The sequence below is a fragment of the Diospyros lotus genome, chromosome 6, assembly GCF_014633365.1.
Source record: "Diospyros lotus cultivar Yz01 chromosome 6, ASM1463336v1, whole genome shotgun sequence".
Taxonomy (NCBI): Eukaryota; Viridiplantae; Streptophyta; class Magnoliopsida; order Ericales; family Ebenaceae; genus Diospyros; species Diospyros lotus.
In genome coordinates this window covers 9410472-9431716 of record NC_068343.1, presented here as the reverse complement: position 1 = coordinate 9431716, position 21245 = coordinate 9410472, and the positions used below count along the sequence as shown (strand labels likewise).

The window sequence follows — 21245 nt, the reverse complement described above, 5'->3', positions numbered from 1 at the left end:
GTTATGTATATACCATAGTAACTGATTTTATTTAATTTTTAAATTTTTATAATGAAATAACATTAACTGGCCTGTCCTAAAAAATATTATTATTAGACATTACACACATATATATATATATATACATGTGTGTGTGTGTGTGTGAGACGAAAATTTTCAACTATTAATTAATGCGGAAAAGAATGCGGCGCCCCATGTTTGGTAAAACTGCAAGACCATGAATCCGGGCAGAGCTCACTCTCAGACAGAAAGTCCGTGAGCTGTGCTTGTAGCTTTTTCAACAGCAAAAGCGGTAGGGAGAGAGATGACTCTCGGACTGATCAACGCGAACCCCGTGGTTCACGCCAAGAAGGAGAGGATCGCTCGTACCGAAGATCTTCACGGCGGCGACGACGCTGTCGATGCTCTCGAGATATATGATATCCTTTTCTTTCTCTCATCTCTATTTTTTTCTTTTTTTTCCCCCCCCTTCTTTCACTTTCATTCATCCTTTGGTTGCTGAGCAACTCAGAAAATCAGAATTTTAAATTCGATTGACTTGTACGAGCCTTATAAATGCGCCTGTCTCAGTCTGAGGTGTTTATGAGATCTGCAAAAGCCAATTTACTTTCTCGCCTAAATTTTCTTGGGGACCATTAGACCTTGGTCAATTGTGCTCTTGATTTTATGTCGCTGGCATCAATTCGATTTCGATGTGAGAATTATAGTTGGAATTTAGAAGGTTGTGATCTTTGACTTAGATCGATTACATTCCGTGAGGGATATAAGAGATCCGGAGCATCCTTACTCTTTGGAACAGCTCAGTGTTCTGTCCGAGGAGTCTATTAATGTTGATGTGAAGCTCGGTCGCATTCTGTGAGTACACATGTTTTTTGCAGTTTTCTTTATGTTTAACCAATTAATTATATGGAACTGTGAGCTAGATGTTATTTGCCTAGTAATATCATTGGATTCTCTGCATGTTCGTGTTGTGTAGAATGTTGATAGCATCCTTGTTCAGGATGAAACGCCAAAGCTTAGTTAAAAAGTTAAGGATGTATGGAAAAAGGAGTAGAGATTAAATGCTTGAGAATCTACACAAGAATGATCTAAGTCTGCAGATGTGATATAGAAACCATGACTTCGATTTACTGAGAAAGAAATAGTTATCGGACTTTGGATATACACATTAACGCAATTCACGTTCCTTATCTAATTTTTCAAAATTATGGGAAAAAATGTTGAGGTGATTTCCATGTTGGATTACTGGGACCTAAAGTAGAGCATTTGGAATTTGATATTAATTACATGTTACCAAGTACAACCCCGAGTTTGATGATCCTCTTGATGCCTTTTAGCTCTGGTATTTCTCCTTATACTAGGTCAAAGAGAAAGATTAATCAAATACCATAGCTAAATAGCTGTCAATGGTTATATCCTTCTGGATTAAATTGGAAATGAATCAAAACAACGACAATTATTATTAGCCTTTTCTTTCTATTATTCCATCTAGCAGCATAATTGATTCAGATAGCCACTTGCTGACAAAATTGCATTGGCACTGGCACCGATTTGGAAGAAAACAGATTCACTGGATGGCCCTTTATTTCTAGACGTCCAGTGCTTGTCTTCAAATCTAATCTTATTGTTGTTTTAAAGTCATAGATGTTGTAGGATGTGTAGTATGCATATCCAAGGATTTTGAGAGGTAACCTTGTAAGATGGTGAGATGCAGGCATATCTTCTTTATATGAGTACCCATGCTACCACTAGCCCATAATATGATCATTTATTGTATAAGATCGTTAAAATTGAAGGTAGTTCTCTGGTACAGCAATGAAATATAAGCAAAAGCCACTTTGTAATTTTGATGTTTGGGCTCATAGGCACTTCCTTTATGCAGTACCAATTAAGTCTCCTATTGTCTATTGATAGGATAACTTTTACCCCAACCATCCAGCACTGCAGCATGGCTACTGTAATTGGTCTTTGTCTCAGAGTTAAACTAAAGGAATGCTTCCCCCCACATTTTAAGGTCAGTTTCCAGGTCATTTACATAAATTTAGATGTTGTGCACATTTCTTGCCAGTTGATAGAAGTTGCAGTGATCTAATTGTGAAGCCAACCTGCCAATCTTTCTACTACTTTATAGCTTTTCTAGAGTTCAACTTTATATGCATTTCCTGATATGTTTTCCTTCAAGCATTTCTTCTTAGTTTCAGCATATTTTGTGTTTAATACTGGAAAATAACACAATTTATGTTGGGGTACCTGGTCTTATCTTATGGTTTATAGTGGTACTTGCATAATTTTTCATCCTATAAGCAAAATAATTTCTTATTTTAAACTCTGCTAACATTGGTAGGCAAATGTTTATTGCTATCTGAATGGTGCCTGAGGTGGTGAATGAATTCCAGGCTTATTCTTATGTCTGTAATACCATTTTGCTATTCGTATGAGTTTCAATACACTATTTCTCTTTTGAGATTTCAATTTAAGAGGGACTAGTTCTACATCCATTTGATAATATCCATGCTTTTTTTGGGTCTAAACCTTTGAAAACACAATCTTACAGGTGGACATCAAAGTGGCTCCTGGATCTCATGCAAATGAAGAATCAGGTAAGTCAAGAAAAGCCTATAATGTTTTCATACATTGTTTATAAGCTTTTCTTATATTTGATTTGTATAGGTGTACTGTTATGAAACCACCTATAAGATGCATGGAAGCTATGAATTAGGAAAACTTGCAAAAGTGTTACCAGTCACCTCTATTTGTGCTAGACGATCTTATGTGCTGACTGCTTTATTATTTTGAGTAGAACGTATCTAATTGTTTTAAGCAATAAAATGATGAGGCTAGTACTATCTGCACTTCAACTTTTATTCTATGAATTCCTCATATGAGTCCATGGATAGTTGAAAAAGGAGTGTGGCCAGTTGTTTGGCGGGCTTGTATATGGAATGTGTTAGGATCAGATCACACATACAAATTAAAAGGAAGAAGACACTATTAACATGGTTGAGTCTCAAGTCTCAGAAAAACTATATTTACGGTCCCATAACAATGGACAAATTCACTCAATCAATGATAATGTAGTTTTTGAAAGAGAAAACTGTGAATCCCAGCGCCATAAAGCCTTTGGATGGACAAAATTGTAAAGCCTCACAAAATGAAGATTTTTTGACATACAAAACTGTAAACTCTCACATGATATACAACCTCAATAACCTTATTATGGCATTTGATAACTGTGATTACTTAGGTGTGGTCACTCAAAAACTATATCTGGGGGTTGGGGGTGGAGTTGAGGCTTATTTATATGCAACTACGCTAATGGGATTAGATCTCCTGTCTGTATCCTTGTTCAAAATAGGATTAGGTTTTTCTGATAGACTTCATCTCTATCAGGAATTTGAGGAGTTATCCAACATAACTATTGAGGAATCAATAGTTGTTATTCTCAATATTATAATTAATAGCCATTGACCATTGGTTGTCACCTATAATGCAACTTAAAATTTAAGCCATTCGATGCTTAGTTGAATTGTTTAATTTCACTAATAATGCTCTATCCCTGACATATGAACTCTGCAGAACTACTGGGCGACCGTACAGGTAGCTTTTTCTCTTATTTCTTAATTGAGTAGTTTAATTTTATAGCAATACCTACTTTAGCTACTTATTTTCTGAATACAGATTAGTTCAAAGTGCATTTGAAACTTGAAGTGTGAAGCAAAATGAGGAAAAGTGTTTAACATTACTGACTTTTTTTTTTCCCGTACTCTTAGCTTGCAGAGCTTCTGTTTAATGGCATTTGCTATATTCTGTTCTTATTCTTATCTAATTCTCTCCAAACTACCAACAAATTATTCGGTTCCTGCAGTTAATAAGCAGTTGAATGACAAAGAAAGAGTGGCTGCTGCCTTGGAGAATCCCAACCTTCGCCAACTTGTCGAGGAGTGCCTTTACTCCAGTGAACTTTGATCAAACACACCTGCCATATCCAAATCTATTGTACAGCTAATGCCTGATCTTTGTTTAAACTTGAAACACGAGGTGTGGTTTGTAGTATGGATTTATTTGTTATCAAATAATTTTCTGCGTTCTCTTGACCTTCTATATGTTGGCTCCCATGGATTGTCTGGGGAGAATCTTTCTCATTGCTGAAGTGGGAAAAGAATTGCCGCTTGGATGGTTAAATGCATGGCAGACAATAATAAAGGGGTTTTTCATGACTGATTCAGGCCAAATATACTAGCCCCACGATTATTGCCTCCCTGACCCTAGATGAACACTGCTTGCCTTTTCTTTGCCTTGGAAAACCGTTAAACATTATTCATAAGTACTCTGTACCTGCTCAAGTTGCTGTCTTACATTCACCCTTTCCCATTTTGTTTTATTTTCCTTGCTGCTGCATAAATGGAAGCCTTTCCAGGTTTTATTGACGAAAATATGCTCAGCATCAGACAAATTCCCCAGCTGCAGTGGCGGCCCAAATTCAAAACAGAATTGGATGGTTCGTTTAACTGTACTTTTGTTTTTAGTTTTTTATTTATAAAATTTTATAAACAAAAATAAAAAAACTGAAAAAAAAAAAATTACAATCAAACAAGTCCTAGGTAGATAATTGATTTAGCTAGTTTGGTTTAGTAACTTAGTTCAAACAACCAAAACGAGTAATGCATGCCTTGGATAGGCAAGAAAAGAGGATAAATAAAATAAGAACAAAGAACGGGAAAAACAGCTATATCATGTTAGGGACTCTACTGGAGCAACAACAGTAGCAGGTTAGCGGCACTTGGTCTCTTGGTAGCCGTTGGGTGCTGGTACTAAACTGGATGAAGACCTTCCCCTAGAGGGATCCTTAATAGATTCATTATCCTCGTATTAAACCTTAATTTCATTATATGAGATAAGTTAAATTTTAATCAGTTAGCCAATTTTTTTTGTCTTTAGTAGATATTTATTTCAATTATTTGTTTTAACTAAACTAATTTAATCATATTTCACACATTTTATCTTTAATAAAAATTACTTCAATCTTGCTAGGAACAATTTTAGACTTTAACTCCTTATAAACGAAAGCTTTAATGGACTGAAAGTTATAACGATCCCATCGAGCCAGAGATCATCAACTTATCAATGAGAGCCATAAAATCATTACTGTTCTAGTCGTATTAAGGTTTTGGAGGCGTCATACTCATACAGGCTATTTATGAATTGGAAGAAGATAACCTCTTGTCATGCTTTAAGAGTATGCAAGCAAATGGATTCATCCCCGGCAAGGACTGAACATCATTTCCAGCTTCCACATAAGCCTGAATCTGCTGATTCAGTTCCCTCCACCGCTCTTACATCCTTAGATTGACTGACTCAGCTTACAGCTGCTGCAACTGTAACAGGCTCCGGACCCACCTCTGCTCCCAAGCTTCCATTAGGGGTGTGGAGCTGCCTACTGTCCAATCCCCAGAATTTAGCAGTTTTAACATCTTCCTGTGTCATCAGCCTTGAGAACTGTTCATGGTCATATTTCAAGCTGGCCTTTCCCCCAAACTCACTCGGAAGGTTTTCAGCGTCGAAATACAACTTCATGATCTCCTCACTATCTTTACGCTTTGGGTAAACAAACCTAATTTTCTGGAATGTTTTGGGGTCCACGAAATACTTCACCACCTGCAGGGATGGAAGAAAAGCTAGAGTTGTTAAACATAATCCACAGGAGCTACAAGTATTAGTAATTTAGACCTGTATACGATCATGCGACAAATCTTCACACGTGGTTTAATGAAATGGATTCCAATTTGTCTTATAAATTAGTTTTCAATAAAGGCATGAGCTAGGAGGACCTTCCAAAATGCTTCAAAGATTCTTGGTGGACTATAAAGGACAACTAAACCGAGCCTCTCGGGGTAGTGATTCTGCAGAACGAAGATAATATCTCGGGCAACTTTTATCGGCACGTTAGTGTTCACGGACCATCCAGTAAAGTCTATCAACCATGCCATTTGTTCTTGACCTTCAGGAAGGTTAAGGATTGAACTCTCCACAAGATATACTAGATGACGAAGATTGCCTTCTCCTGCTGTTGTTTTCTGCAACCAAAATGCGTATGGGTTGATCATTAAAACCCAAAAAATGAACTGTTAATTAACTTATAAAAGCGTACAGTTTATACATGAAGAATGAATTCTGAACACTAACCTGCATCCCCGGCCTCATTATAAGGACAACCCTCCCAAGCTGATCATGAAAATCTGCTATTGATACTAGACCATTCTCACCTATATGAGCTACCTCATTCTGAAAATGATACGAGTCCATATATTAGAATGGATCAATAAAAAATTATCTTCATGAACAACGTCATACAAGCCTGACATTAGAAGCATAACATACTGAATTCAGAAAACATTAAAATAAAATGATGTTTTGCCTTCAGGCAAGTTTCAACTGAAATTTCTCAAATTCCATATATCATCCAACTTAACCTATTTTGAACTCGACAAGCAGCTGTTATGCACTTACCATAAGATAAAAAGGATTAAAGACAAAAGGGGGACTTCATCAAGATTTCCTAAAACCAAGATCTTTTGCACCATGACATGACAAGTATTGATAGTGGAAATTGTTGGCATTTGATGCCTTTGCAGTTGCAACAAAGCTGGAGGTCTACAAACACATGCAATGGAAGAACACGTGGGAAAAGAACCAGTCCATGCACCAATGGTACATGACCAAGTATTCTGCTTCAGATATTTAGTTCCCAGTCAATAAGTTAGTCCTAATCTTTAGGACATTGTTAGTGCAATCTGCAGATCTTCGCTTTGTGGCTTAGATCTCGGTGATCCACTCACTTTCAGTTTTTCAGTATTATAAATGTAAAGGACTGCTGATGAAAAATGAAATAAGGAAAAAAAATTCAAAAAAACATTACAACAGAAATAACAAATATAAATATAATGAACAGGAGGGGGACTAATAACATCACACTCCCACCTTCCAATCATCATCACAAGCCTTAATCCCACCGCATAGTGAGCTACATTGATCCAAGCTTTCTACAATATTTTTTTTTTCCAAAAGAAAGGAAAAGAGAAAAAAAATGATAGATTACATGACAAAGGTGAAGGTCACTCTGGGCACAGTTTTTTATAGATACCTGATAGAGAACATATACATTAGAAGGTATGTTTAAAAGCATTTAAAAATTGTGTTTTTTTTCTGTAAATACAAAAAAGAAGTAGTTCTAACCTCTCAGATACACCCTTCTTTTAGTTATAAGTATTTGACAGAATCTTTACCTTTGGTTTAGTTGTAAGTATTTGACCCAATCGTTATGAAAAAAAATTCTTGTTCAATGAGCTTGCTTAATTTCTAGATGTATGTTTTCACTTTGACATGCCTGCCCTTCTAAGGCTTAAAGGGAGATGCAAGTTGCATAGAAAGACGTTGTAAGTTGAGACCGCAGCTTTCCGCAACTTACTTTATTTCTTTTTTCCATGTTATTGTCATAAGTTTGTTCCAAACTTTCACGACATTAGAAAAAACTTGATTCACTTCAATAAATTACATGAAAGTTCAAAGAAACATGAAAAATAGGTCCGCATCAAATGGATAGATGTGGCACTTTAAACATTCTGTATTTTGCTTTAGGAGTAACTTGAAAGAGATAAATAGCTGCCAAGTCTGTTTTAGCTAATAGATGCATAAATTTAACAGTGAGAATCATGAGAATAGGATGACAAACAGAGATTTCAAGGAATTCTTAACAAGAAATTCTCTTGAAGGTCACCCAATTTTTGGGCATGCTCTTATTTGGTCTGAGGTAGTTTAATTAACATCATCTTAAATTGTTAATGCTCACTCAAGCAATTGTTACTGAGCATTTCAATTCTTTATGGCTCAAAGATGCCAGTAAACCAGGACTTCCCTAGGAGAACATTAAAACCCATCCTACATAATGAGCTACATATAAATGTGAAGGGGAATGAGTATCAGTGAATGTTTAAATTATGAAGACAAATGCATTCAATTCTTTCAGAAAGATGATAAACTGATTAATGGCATCTCAAGATATAAATTTGCATTTTTCAACTTAGAGAGATTGGCATGTATTCTTTTTTGTTTTCCCAAACTTGTTCAGATTAAACATACCAGCATCTGAAGGAAAGGGAATACGGTGTAAAGAATGAACAAGATATTGAAGTATTCATCAACATAATCCATAAAAGATTATTAATGCAAAGGATAATGAGGATGACTATATGCCAAATCAAGTAAATCATGGAGAGATAGGATCAGAAAATGCAACACAAGTTGTCAATTGACATACCCAACGGATTTCCTCTGGTTTATAGGTTGACCTCCATTGGAGTGTCTCCTCCAACATTTTCTTTGCTTTGACAACATTCCAATTGCGAGCTTCCAAATATCTCCTCAGGCATGCATCAGTACAGTACTGCAAGGAACGTCCAGATAGGGGTCCAAGAGCAGCCCTGAGTTCACTGATCTGTTTGCATGACAAAGTTTAGACTTCGCTTTCATTAAAAATAAGATTCATCCATTTCCATTAAATTATTATTCCTTTTGATGAAGTGTTAACTAAATGAAGTAAAGGAATTGCAATCTGAACTTCCTGGTATTCTCCCTCCAGCTGACCTAATATGCATTTCTAGCTAACATTGTTATGCAGATGCTTAAGAACATTTTTCTTTTCCTGATAAAGTGATAAGGGGAGGCCATGCATAGAAGAAGGAATAGAAACGAAGACAACTAAGAGAATTGAAGCAAATACAGATCATCCAAGAAATGAGACAAACAAGAGATATAAAGGAAAGTCCTCCTTCAATCACAAAAACAGGGAACTGAAACTGATTCTCATCAAACTCAGAATAGAATCCCTCAACACCATAAAACAGTATATTGTTACTCTTGTGCCATTATCACCACATCTAACAAAAAAGGAGTGAGAAAACAAGCACATTTTTCCTCCTATATGAACAACCATACTCCCAAGAAAACGAAAATATATAGAAGTTAGCATGACCCACTGAGTAACCAAAAATTGCCAACAGAAAGTTGCAAAACACCCCCTATTGCAAGATAACATTCCAGGGGAAGCAACTGCCATGGTAACAAAAGATGCCCATTGAAAGAGCAAATAGAAAAGGTACGCCATCCCTATCCAATGGCCATTAAATGCATTTATTCTCCCCATTGAGGCAAACGATGATTCTGCAGTGTAAGAATGCAGAACACTCCACCACAAGTGCATGTTTATCCCGAGATAGTCAAGTCTGCAAAGAACCCTCTTCAATGGTCTATGACCACACTGGCTATTTAACTAAACCTAAGTTAGAACCTAAAACTAGCTGGAAAATAATATAACTAAAAAAAACTTAGCCTAACCTCTTATGGTACCTCTCCACAACCTGTGATCGAGGGGCATTAATGTGCCCCTAGACCAACCACCCAGGTATACTGCTCAACCACAACCCACCTCCGCAAATCCGCTCTCCATAGCAAACCGTCACAACCACTTATGTAAAAGGCCTCATTGAAAAGGCACCCAAAGCATCCTTCAGACAGCAACCCACGGGCCGATAAAGAAATTCATTGGCAAGGCATCCCTAGCTTCTCAAGCCTAATGGCCACACATGATTTATTGGCCAGTTTTCCAGATTAGCATGTTAATCTTTGAAATGCTCAAAATGCAACCAGGTGAGAATCAGAAGAGACTGCCTCTCACAATTACCAGATACTGTACATTTATCAATTATCATTCTATTTATGTACCAAAATACATATAATGTCACCAAACAGATTTTTCTTACATAACTCAAGATCCAAATATCCAATTTTGTGTGTACCTTTGCATCCCGCAAAGAATCATTCTCCTGATTCTGGGAGTTCTTTTGTCGAAAGAACGAGTACATGGGAGCTGTTAAGTCAAAAGAAAAAAAAAACAAAAATTAATGACATTACCAATACAATGTTTTTCATACTATGGAAGATCCTTGTAATAAATAGCTCCAACACTTGTGACCAATTACATAACAACAGACAAGGAAAACTATAATAACAGAAGTATAATGGAGTAACAACTTAAAGCAGATAACATACAGATACTCAATGAAGTGAAAACAAATTTCCCCGTTGATGCAGAAACAGAACTTGCACAAACATGAAGTTTGAAGATTCTGAAATTTCAAATTCTAAATGATGTCTAGTAAATCACTAGATATTGTTTTTCTGCAGAACAATTTGTGTTTCTTCTTTTTTTTTTCTTTTTAGGATACCTACATGCTTGCCTCAAGAACACTGACGTATGGTGCAGTTGGCCAATTTCATACTTGTACCATTTGACAAATATCTGATGATAACTTGTTGACTTGGTAGCCTAACAAAAGCTATCTCATGTGAAAAAAATACAAATACTATCCTTCCATGATTTTCAATACTACTTCTAGCGTTATCTCTTCTAGTACCATTATCTCCATATGAAACTTCCTGCCAGTATAGCTATTGTTAGTTGAGTTTGCATATCTGAAAACGTTAGTGACACCTTTTATAGATTTTCTTTTACTCATTTTACAACTATTTTTTGCATGATTGAGAGGGAGGGATAGGAAAAAAAATACATGGATCAAACCAAAAATTAGTTATCAATCCACCTTGAGAAAATAAATATCTCTTCTAGTTGCCTTTTAAGATGAAGTAACTAAGGACACACAATGTATGGACACAGTACGTGTGACCGACATACAGGAAAGAAATTCAAAAAATAAAAACCAAAAGAATAATGATAAAAGGAGTATTCCAGAAAAGTGGTAATATGGTTTGGTTCTCTTCTCCAGTTGCACAAATTATATGGTTCTAAATAATTGTTCTCGTTACAAGCAATCCTAACAACTTGGAATTCGGTTTGTACTATGTAGCTGATAAAAAAGAAAAGAACAGTTATCAAATTTGAAGTTTGCAGATATCTCGAGACAGGGACAACTTACAGGTAATACGAACTAAAGAAATTGATAAGAAAATCAAACCATAAAAAAAGAAAGAAAAAGAAAGGGTTTCAAATCTGCCGGTAAAAGTCAAAACCGTAATTTCAAATGTGATCGCCTACAATCACAGACACACCGCCCTTGACTCGGTTCACACGGTATCAGATTTAATGGAATATGACACAATTTGCTCGTATCCGGTGTGAACGTATTTCCCGGACTCGGTCATCAAATGCCAGAAATAGCAACCTACACTGAACCTTTAACAAATCCATAGCTCAAGCAAGCAAGAATACCTCCTTTGCATCTGAGATACAAAAATATCATGCACTAATGAATTGTAAACACCGTAAACGAGAAAAACCTGACACATTTAAGGCCTCAGTAACTGATCTTTGACTTTCAATCTAACACGAACTTTAAAACACAAGAAACCGAAAGGCAAAAAGCGGCACCAAAAACATTTATACAGAGCGATCGATACTGGACATAGAAGTCCAATCGAGATGAAATTTCCTTTACACGGAGCTGCAAACATACATACATGCATCTACATACACACATATACATATCGATTTTCAACAAATACACACCAGAGCGAGGGGGAGGAGAAAGAGATCTTTTCTCCAAGACTTTTGCCTTATGAGATAGAAAGAGAGAGTAAACAGAGGCTTCGGTCTTCAGAAGAGTGGCCTTTACTTTCTCCAACCGAACCAGGGCCAAAGAGGGGAATCGTTTGATGCCGCTTTCGTGCACTGTATTTATAGGGAAATGTAATAATGGAAAGAGTAGGTTTTGTTAACATCAACCGTTTAAGCCAGGCAACGTTGAAAACGAGAGAGGGAGAGAGACAGAGAGATCACTCCTGGCCGCTACCATCGAGTCTTGAAGCTTTTTAAACGGCAACGAACCTCCCCGACGGTCGTGAAAATTGTATAATAATAACCGTACGTCATGGAAAACTCAAGTGCCAGAATAACCGTTAATTACAGACTGCCCCTGAACTTTAACTCAATATCCCTAAACCCCTCTCAGCAAAAGCACAAAATCCTATTCTCTTCCTCAGTTACCAATTTAAACATATCTTTTGGGTAAATCACCCCAATGGCCACCAAATTTTAATATCTTTTACATTGTAGTTACTAAACTCCAATTCTTTATAAAGTAATCATAAAAATTTAAAATATTTTATAATCTAATCACATTTTAAGATTTTTTGATGTGCACTTATTGGAGCACTTACCATGACGATGACGTAGTTAGAGGCAGATTTAGGGAGGGGCAAGTATGAGCTGCAGCCCTCCCCTAGATTCAATTTTTCCTCATATCAATCTTGCAGATCTGGCTTATTTGAAAGGAAGAAGACTAAAATAACCTATGGATCTAGGGTCAGCCATCTCCCAGATTCGCTCTTAGATCCATCCTTGAGCGTGGTGATAAAGTGGAAAACAGTGAAAGTCTCATATTGAGTATACAGAATTGTCAATGAAAATACACCACGTGGCACAACTTCTCATCCCCATAAAACTTATTCTCATTCATCTTTTTCTTCTCGTCCGCATCTGCTACACTTTTCTTTTAGCCATCGATCATTGTCGTTTGTCTTTGATGCTGTCATCATCGTTGACGCTTCTGCTTCACCAGTTGTTGTTTCGATCATTGTTGCTTCACCTGTCGGTCATCTGCTACTTCATTGCCACCTCCGATTACTTCAATCACGCATGAAAAAAAAATAGATAGGGAGATAGTGTAAGGCCCAACTTTTGGGCCTAATGTTGAAAAGGCCCAATAAGTTTCAGCCTTATGTTGAGAATGCCCAATAAACGCCAACTTTATGTTGAGAAGGCCCAAGAAGAGCCAACCAGACCCATGTAGCCATATAAAAGGCCTAGGGTTCCCATTTCTTCCCTGTTCTTCTACTCTGTTGTTTCAATCACTTACTCTCTCTTTCTTCTAAGAAGCTCTATAGATCATCGATCTTGCAAAATCCGACCATTGGATCTTGAATCCGACCACATTATCACTGTGAAAGTAGCCCCGATATATAAGAAGTATGTCTTTTAGCTTCATCAGTCTTATTTTCAACTTAAAAATCATATTATATATATATGTATATACATGTGGGTTGCTTGGTTGAAACTTTAAACTTAGATCTACAAAAATCTAACCGTTAGATCTTACTGGTTTTTGGGTATATTCGTTGGAGGGGTTAAGAGAGGCGAGTAGTGGCCTATTACTAGGTAATGTTGATTGTGGTGGCTGGCGACTACTGGCAACGTGCTTTTTAAATCTAACCGAAAATTAAAAGTTAGATCTATAAAAATTCAATCGTTAGATTTAACACATTTTTTGATATATTATTCTCATTGGCTTGGCAATTCTAATGGTAGGTTCAAATCATAAGAACTTTCGACCAGAGGTGGTCACCAACAATCGACAGTGTGGTTAGTTCAGGATGTTATTTTTCTTGGGTTTTGGCCAATAGTGGCAGCCTTGGGTCAGTTAAATACTTAAGGGATTTAATTTTGTATTTGTTTAAGTTCTCATGAAATTTGATGATTTTGTTAGGTAACATCAACGTGCCCCAACCGAGAGGTGTTTGAGGGAATTTTGTATCTTCTATAACACGGTGAGTGGGTAAATCGTATTATGATGGTATTTGTTACATTCACATATCTTGTTATTCTAGTATTCTATACATACTATTCATGATTTCGTTCGTAAATTGCATACGGGAAAATTAGAATCTATATTGTTCTGTCTTGTGCATATTAACACCTATGGTTGATTGCATGTCTATTAATGTGGATTATGGATGGTGTTACTTATATGTGAAATGTTGCATGTGACACTTGTTTAAGCTAAAAGATAGTATAAGATGTGTATTTAAATGAAGTAACTTATAGAATCTTGTGTCGCTAACCTCAGTAAGAGTTAGCCGTTGGTGCACTACGTATACGTTAGGATGTGAGACAGTCCACCCTGGAGGAGCGTGAGTGTAATATCCCAAGAGCCCAGAGAAAGGTAGTATATATCGATGATAAGTAAGGAAGAAAATAACACTAGCTAAATACATTTTAGGTTGAATGTAGACAAAGAACTCCCAAGTTAAGCGTACTTAAGTTGGGAAAACTTAAGGATGGATAACCCCTGGAAAGTTCACGTAAGCCCATCAAGGTAAACTATTCCGGTCCTTCCTATCACTCGATGCGGGATGTTACGGACGGTATCAGAGCAACTCGAGCCATGTGTTGGGATCGTGTACTAGCCAAAGGCTGGGGGTACTGGATTGATGACCGTTTACTAGCTTAAAGTTGGGGGTACTGTATCGAGAACCGTGTACTAGTTAAAGGCTTGGAGTACTGGACTGAGGAGAGTTGGAACTAATTGTAAGGTCGCATGACGAGGACGTCATATGCTCAAAGAAGGAAGAATGTAGTAGCCTAAGAGCCCACAAAATGGTAATATATATCGAGAATAAGTAAGGAAGGAAATAACACCAGTTGGATACCTTTTGGGCTGAATGTAGGCAAAAAACTCCCGAGTTAAGCGTACTTGAGTTAGGAAAACTTAAGGATGGGTGACCCCTGAGAAGTTCGCATAGGCCAATCAGAGTAAGCTGTTCCGGTCGTTCGTATCGCTCAATGCAAGATGTTATAGTGAGATAGTCCGCCATCCATGTTTATGTCCGACGTGAGATAGTCCGCCGAAGTGGATCTTGGTGGCGTAGAGATAGTCTGTACCAAGAGAATAAAATATGTAAATTTTGTTTCTAAATTGTTTACCCCCAATGTGCATATTTATTCATCATCTCTTATTTAATATCATATATTACTTGGAATGTCATGGTGTGATGATATTTACGTTGATTTTATGTTCCCCCATTATAATGCTTTTTACCTCTCATTAAGCCAGTGTCAGGCTTATCTCTTAATATTTTAGATTTTGTAGATTTTTATAAATTTTTGGACGGTAAGAGTCATGGTGTACGTTTCCGTTGTATATACCTTAGCCATGCTCCAATTTCAATATATTCACTTCATTCCATGGGATTGTGCATGAGAGGGTTTAAGATTCTTTCTTATTCTGAATTGTGACTACTATAAGTACTGATGAATTTTGGGCCGATGTCACTTTGATTTATGTATACAAATGATGGTAGTATTTTTGTAAATGATTTGAAATGTTTATATATTAGAGGAATATGGGTATTGCAGGTTTGTTATTCTTTCTTGGGGCCTTCAACTTCTTAAGGGATAATGTCAATCACGACAGTCAAATTTTGAGTCGTGACAGAGAAAGAAAAAGAAAAATGAAGAGTGATAGTGGGGAAATGAGAATGGGTTTTATAAGGATGAATGGGTTGTGCCATGTGACGCATTATCATTTGCAATTTTGTATACTCAATATATGACTTTGACTATTCACCACGTCATTACCACAATAGAAGCTCTGACGAGTGCATGTCGAAAAATCTTAAATGTGATCAAATTACAAAATATTTTAAACTTTTGTGATCATTTTACAAAAAATTAAAGTTTAATAACTACATTACAAAAGACACCAAAATTTGATAACCTTTGGTATGATTCACCCCCATATCTTTTGTAATCAAACAAATTTACTAGTATACTAATATTTTTGTATCTCTAATATGGTTATAATATTTTTAGTACTCACAGAATCTTATTATTTAGTAAATATTATCCTTATTTAACAATATTTAAAACTACAAAAATAAAAATTGAAAAGTAAAGGGTAGAAGAGGCGAGGAAATAGGCCAACACAAACATAGGGCCGAGCTACCTAGAAGCAATTAAGATTGGCTTTTATGGGTGAATTATTTAGGGTTGTTTGGCTTACTAATTTGACCGCTTATAAGCTATTAAGCAAAAGTTGACAAGGTGTTTGGGTGCACATCACTAGAGTTTAAGTTAAGTAGCTTAAACGCTATTACCACAGTATTTTGCAAAAGTTAGTGTGGGAAAACTTTTGCAAAATGCTGCTAATTTATAAGCTACGTTGATCGATTATTTTACCATTTTAACCTAATTCTTTTTGCTAATTTCTAGCCATACCCTTTTTCTTCAACCTCTGTCTTCCGTCGCTTGTCATCCCAACTCTTTCGACTACCACCATTGGCCATTGCCATCGCCCCCATCGACGATTTCCCATCGGCCGTCGCACTTATCAGCAACATCAATCATTGTCCCCATTGTTGATAAATTTTATCTTTTTAGCCAAAAATTTGAGGAGATGTCTCGAAAACAAAAGAAATATAGAAAAAAAAAAAAAAAAAAAAGAAGAGATAGAGCAAAGTAAAAGTTGGAGTTAATCAAAGACAGCGTTAAATCTGAAAAGACATGGTCAGTGTTGGTTGAAGGGAGAGAGGAGTTGAGGAGTCACAAAAAACTTAAGAAGGAAGGAGCAAATTAATTTTTTACAATTATAAAAAATTAATTTAATTTATTTCACGTCACATTAATACGTGGCATATTCTCATTGGCGCGATAGAGCTTCTCCACTGCTCAGTTTGACAAATTAAATCTTGAACACTGGACTCAAACAATCAAATATTATTTTTATTTGTTCGTTTATATTTCAAAAATTAACCAAATCTCATTTATCCCGTGTTTTACATTAGCACAATTGAATATTTATTTTTATTTGTCTTTGTCACATTCCAAAGATTGTCCTTTGTGTTTAAAAAAATAAAAATATATTTTAATAAGTTGCACCTGCACCCATAAACAGAGCTGATGTGTTTAATTCGTTAATTATAAAATAATAAAATATAAGATACATTTTTTTTTTTCATAACTTTTATAGAGAGTGATTGTTTCCTTAGAAATGTCTGATCTTCCAGAATCTGCAGCATTAAGGTCATGTGGAATTGTAGCTACTTGTCTCCGATTTTTCTGAAGCCGCCGATTACTACTTTTGACCCTAAAATGAAGGAGAAAGATCAATTGCCCTGCGGCCGCTGCCTTGTTGACAAAACAGATGTCATAGTCAAAGAATTAGAAACTAAAAACAAAACCATCATGCTCGATGTATAATTATTTTATATATCTTAAGTTATATAAGAAAATATTATAATTAAAATATTCTGCGCTTTACATCATGCATATTTATGTGTTTCATGAAAGATCTTTTTGTCATTGATATATCTTTATGTAATTTAAGATATATACAAAGATATATCAATAGTATTTTTCAAAACAAAAAGATTACATCATTAAACGCTTCGGGAACATTCGCCGCAAATTGATAATTAATGAAATCCATCAATTTTTTATACTTTTGTATAAGTTCATGGAGTACCTATTACTTTTTAAAATTTATATTTCTACCCCTGCCGTTGAAATATTATATCAAGTTATCTTCTTACGTTAAATTTGCATTACGTCAGGTATACTTCAAATTTTATAAAATTACACATATTTCTTATTTGATTTATGAGAAGTTTATGTAATATTAAGAATGTTGAACATAAACTTTAATTTGGTAAAATCTTAAAAGTATAAAGTGTAATTTTCTTAATATTTGTTTAAAAATAGTTATTTATAATTGCTTTAACATGATAGATTTAATGTTCAAGTTTAGTATCTCATAGTTGTTATAGCAATTGGTCGCCATATAATTTATTAGTTTAAGTGTCTCAAAAGACTTATACTAAAAGTTTTCTCAAATTTTATGAATAATCAATATGTTTATTCTCTCGAGGTAGAGAAGTCTTTGGTCACCTAAATTTTATTTTTCAAAATAAATTATCATCATTTATTATTACTATTATTGTTTTTAAGGTAAATTACATTGCTAAAATATAAAATTTGTACTCTTTAATAAATTGGTCATTATACTTTAATTTTTGTCAGTATAAATATTGAATTTTGAACAATTCAATCACTCGTTTGATTTTTTGTCAAATTCTATTAATAAAAATTAATATGATATATACTAATATAAAATTTTAAATTACTTAATCGTGGGATTTATTTTAATTTTAATATTAAGTAATTTTGAGGTTATATTAATTTATATTATGTTAGATAAAAATAAAACGAGACTAAATTAGAACAAAAATTAATGCTGAGAGACTACAGTGATAATAATTAAAGTACAGTAAACTAATTTATTATAGAATATAAAGGTCAAGGACCTAGTAATATTTTTTTATTTTTTAATAATAATAAAAAATAAAATGCAAGTCAAACATATTACAAAAAATTGGTTACATTAACAAGCTGGCATGATGTATCTTTCTTCTATATTCACACATTTGAATTGGACAAATGCAGTAGAATTTCTGGCCAGCTAAGGTCAAACTTTTGGAAAATTCAAAGCAGCCCCCGTGATTGAATAACGGACTCTATTTTTTTTTTTTCGGTGTATGATAAAATAAGAAGAGAAGGCCTGAACTGAAATGTAGCAATGTTAGGTGAAGTCTTGGTATGTCAACGGCGTTGTATTTACGCACTCTTTGTTAGGCTACAGCGCGTGTGAACGTCCGCACCATTTTGTGCTTTTTCATGTGCAAATATAATCTTTTTTAAGTTCCTAGTTATGGGTTAGTACTTTTAATTTTGAAACTTACTTTTCAATCCTTGTTCTTAGAATATCCTACTTTTGGAAAACTATAAAATATATATTTTATTGGTCTCGACAATTATTGCTGATGTCTTATGGGTCATGGTCTAGAAACAAAAACTCACTCAAAAATATGAAAACCCAAAAAGATGAAAACCCAAAAGAATATTAAAGATGGCTGTCACTTATGTTGTACGGAAACATCTCATAGGTGTCGTTTTCCCGTTTTCGAAACGTTTCAGAAATATTTCTTATTTTCGTTTCGGATCCTATTTATACATATTTTTTTAGAAAAACGTCTGTTTCCACGTTTCCGTTTCTTATCGAAAATATTTTTCGTTTTCGTGCAACATAAACTGTCACACGAGGGCTGGAGAGACTTTCTTGACTTAAATGATCTCTCGGAACAGTCCTACAAAGGGAGGAAGAAAGAATTGGGAGACCTGGAGATCTCCAAAGACTTTTCACCTAGGGTATTCTCAATGACAAAACGTGAATAAATAACTTCGAAAATTCTTTTGAGAATCTCGTAAAAGAATAAAACTTATTTAAAAAAATTTGAAGTCTAATTGATCCCAGAACAATAAGAATGCTTATTGCAAACTCTTGAACTTTCCTATAAATAAGTAAACTCCTATTTCAAAAAGCGGTATGTTTCCAATATTAATTTGAGAACTTTACAATAATACTTTGCAATTTTAAGAGTTTTGACTTAAGTTTCATTCATGGCATTTGCGTGCCCTTTAATTGGTTTTTGTCTTGTAGAATTTTAATGGCTTGAAAATGAATCTCTCAACTGCATATTATATTGTTATGTTTGAGTGATAATAATTTCAACACAAAAACTAAATCTAAGTATGTAAAAGTATAGTTATTTTAAAAGTTTTTGAAATTCCTTTTTTAATGTGGGAATACAATTTTATTAAGAAGAATCAACGAGAGCAAGCAACACTATAATGTGGGGGAAATAATTAGTCCAAACTAAACTAGTCAAATACATGGATTGATAGCTGCAAGATGGTAAGCCACCAAATTTGTTGTGTGTTGGACATAACAAAACTCCATATTCCAAACTCGAGCCAACAAATTGAGAATAGATTGCAACATATGACCATGAGCTACAAGAAGAGGTATGCTTCAAAATTGCCAAAATAATAGACATGGAATCCCCCTCAATAAGGTTAGAGAGTATTCTAAATCACATGCTAGTTGCACTCTTGCCATGGCCGCACGAGCTTCATAGAAATCTACATCATCATCAACCATTGAGAGAGGCGCAATTGATACCACACAAAGTTTGCCTTCCAAATCCTAAGAACGACACCAAAATTGGCACGATTTTGGAAAATTGACAATACAACATTAAAATTAAGTTTAACTGAACTTTCCTTTTAATTAGATTGTCCCAAGAATATGACATAGAACAAAGTGAGATACTAGCTTTCTCATCATTATCAAATTTAACATCAAGAGTCCAAAGGAAGGTTACTAATAAGGGAATTAAATTGATTGAGGTGTTCTTGCACAAATACTATCTTTCATCTTCAAATTATACATCTTTTACCTCAAGAAGATTTTGTTTACCAATAATTTGCCCTCATAGATACTCTCGAGTTTATCTCATAATTTTTTAACATTTATCTCAAATTCTACTGTTGAATAAAATTAAATCTTCCAAAATAAAGAGGTTTGCTAAATCCATTCGATCTTTCTCTGCTAAACACAACCATCTTTTTTTGAAAATTGCATTCGTTTTTAATTTTCATAATGCAAAAGGTCGTCCTGTTAAGACAAAAAATTTCAAATTTGCTTGTTGTATTTCCTGTCATCATGGTTAGATCAATACAATCGAATATTTTTCTTTAACTTAACTCTAATACCAATTATTAAAAAAATAAATTAGGATCAAGAGTAAAGAGTTAATCTTTTATATACAACTAACAGAAAAATAAAACAACCAAAGAAAACAAAGAACACATTAATATAACGTGATTCGACAACTTGCCTATGTTTATGGGGAAGACCTCTATACAAATTTGGATATTGATCCGAACAAATACCAAGAAGAATAAATTACAATATCTCAAATTCCATCCTTATTTATAAAAAAGAAAATGAGATAACAATTAACCCTAAAAAAACAGAGAGAGATGAGTTTTAAGTTGATTAAATAATCATCCAATTCTACCATATTTTAGTCACAATTCATGATTATCTCAATCACATATTAGCTTTCATTATCTCAAAAGTGAGTTAATTGTAATTAACAATGTGATTATTTAAATCACAATTTGACTGCTATCATATAAAAAAGAATAAATAATAATTATTTTCGATTTTTGTCTCTTACTGTTGTTCTTAATCTTGAGTTGGAGCAATTAGATGTGAAAATTATTTTTTTGCATGGTAACTTAAATAAAGAGATTTATATAACACAAACCTAACAAATTTGATGAAAAAGGAAAAAAAATAATAATAATTTGTTGCCAAACAAATCACTTTATGGTCTAAAACAAATATTTAGAAGCTATTGATTCTTTTATTATGAGCTTGGAATATTGTAGATGTGAAGTAAACCATTGTGCTTACTTTTGTGACTTTGGTGATAGCTATTTTTGCATATTATTATTATATGTGGATGATATGATTGTGATAGACAATAGAAAGAAA

The 21245-nt window shown here is 34.5% G+C and overlaps 2 protein-coding genes across 2 annotated transcripts; one reads left to right on the top strand and one right to left on the bottom strand.

Annotated features, from left to right (window-relative positions):
• Window positions 1-169: 169 nt before the first annotated feature.
• LOC127804935 (protein AE7-like 1) lies at window positions 170-4101 on the top strand. Its single transcript, XM_052342039.1, has 5 exons — window positions 170-421; window positions 752-855; window positions 1915-2014; window positions 2555-2600; window positions 3866-4101. The coding sequence occupies exons 1-5, from the start codon at window positions 305-307 to the stop codon at window positions 3964-3966; spliced, it is 468 nt and encodes a 155-aa protein (XP_052197999.1). The 5' UTR covers window positions 170-304; the 3' UTR covers window positions 3967-4101.
• A 1009-nt stretch (window positions 4102-5110) lies between these two features.
• LOC127804939 (uncharacterized) lies at window positions 5111-11862 on the bottom strand. The gene is made up of 6 exons (XM_052342049.1): window positions 11579-11862; window positions 9852-9922; window positions 8315-8491; window positions 6184-6282; window positions 5829-6074; window positions 5111-5655 (listed from the first exon to the last, which is right to left on the bottom strand). The coding sequence occupies exons 2-6, from the start codon at window positions 9915-9917 to the stop codon at window positions 5356-5358; spliced, it is 888 nt and encodes a 295-aa protein (XP_052198009.1). The 5' UTR covers window positions 9918-9922; window positions 11579-11862; the 3' UTR covers window positions 5111-5355.
• Between the last annotated feature and the right edge of the window lie 9383 nt (window positions 11863-21245).

What these genes read in the sequence shown, in the direction of transcription:
- LOC127804935 (XM_052342039.1), top strand. Translation starts at nt 305, where the DNA reads ATGACTCTCGGACTGATCAACGCGAACCCCGTGGTTCACGCCAAGAAG. An exon ending in ATGCTCTCGAGATATATGAT is followed by an intron (nt 422 to 751) that starts ATCCTTTTCTTT and finishes GATCGATTACAT; the next exon opens with TCCGTGAGGGATATAAGAGA. An exon ending in TCATGCAAATGAAGAATCAG is followed by an intron (nt 2,601 to 3,865) that starts GTAAGTCAAGAA and finishes CGGTTCCTGCAG; the next exon opens with TTAATAAGCAGTTGAATGAC.
- LOC127804939 (XM_052342049.1), bottom strand. Translation starts at nt 9,917, where the DNA reads ATGTACTCGTTCTTTCGACAAAAGAACTCCCAGAATCAGGAGAATGAT. An exon ending in TAATGAGGCCGGGGATGCAG is followed by an intron (nt 6,075 to 6,183) that starts GTTAGTGTTCAG and finishes TTTTGGTTGCAG; the next exon opens with AAAACAACAGCAGGAGAAGG. An exon ending in TCTTTGAAGCATTTTGGAAG is followed by an intron (nt 5,656 to 5,828) that starts GTCCTCCTAGCT and finishes CCATCCCTGCAG; the next exon opens with GTGGTGAAGTATTTCGTGGA.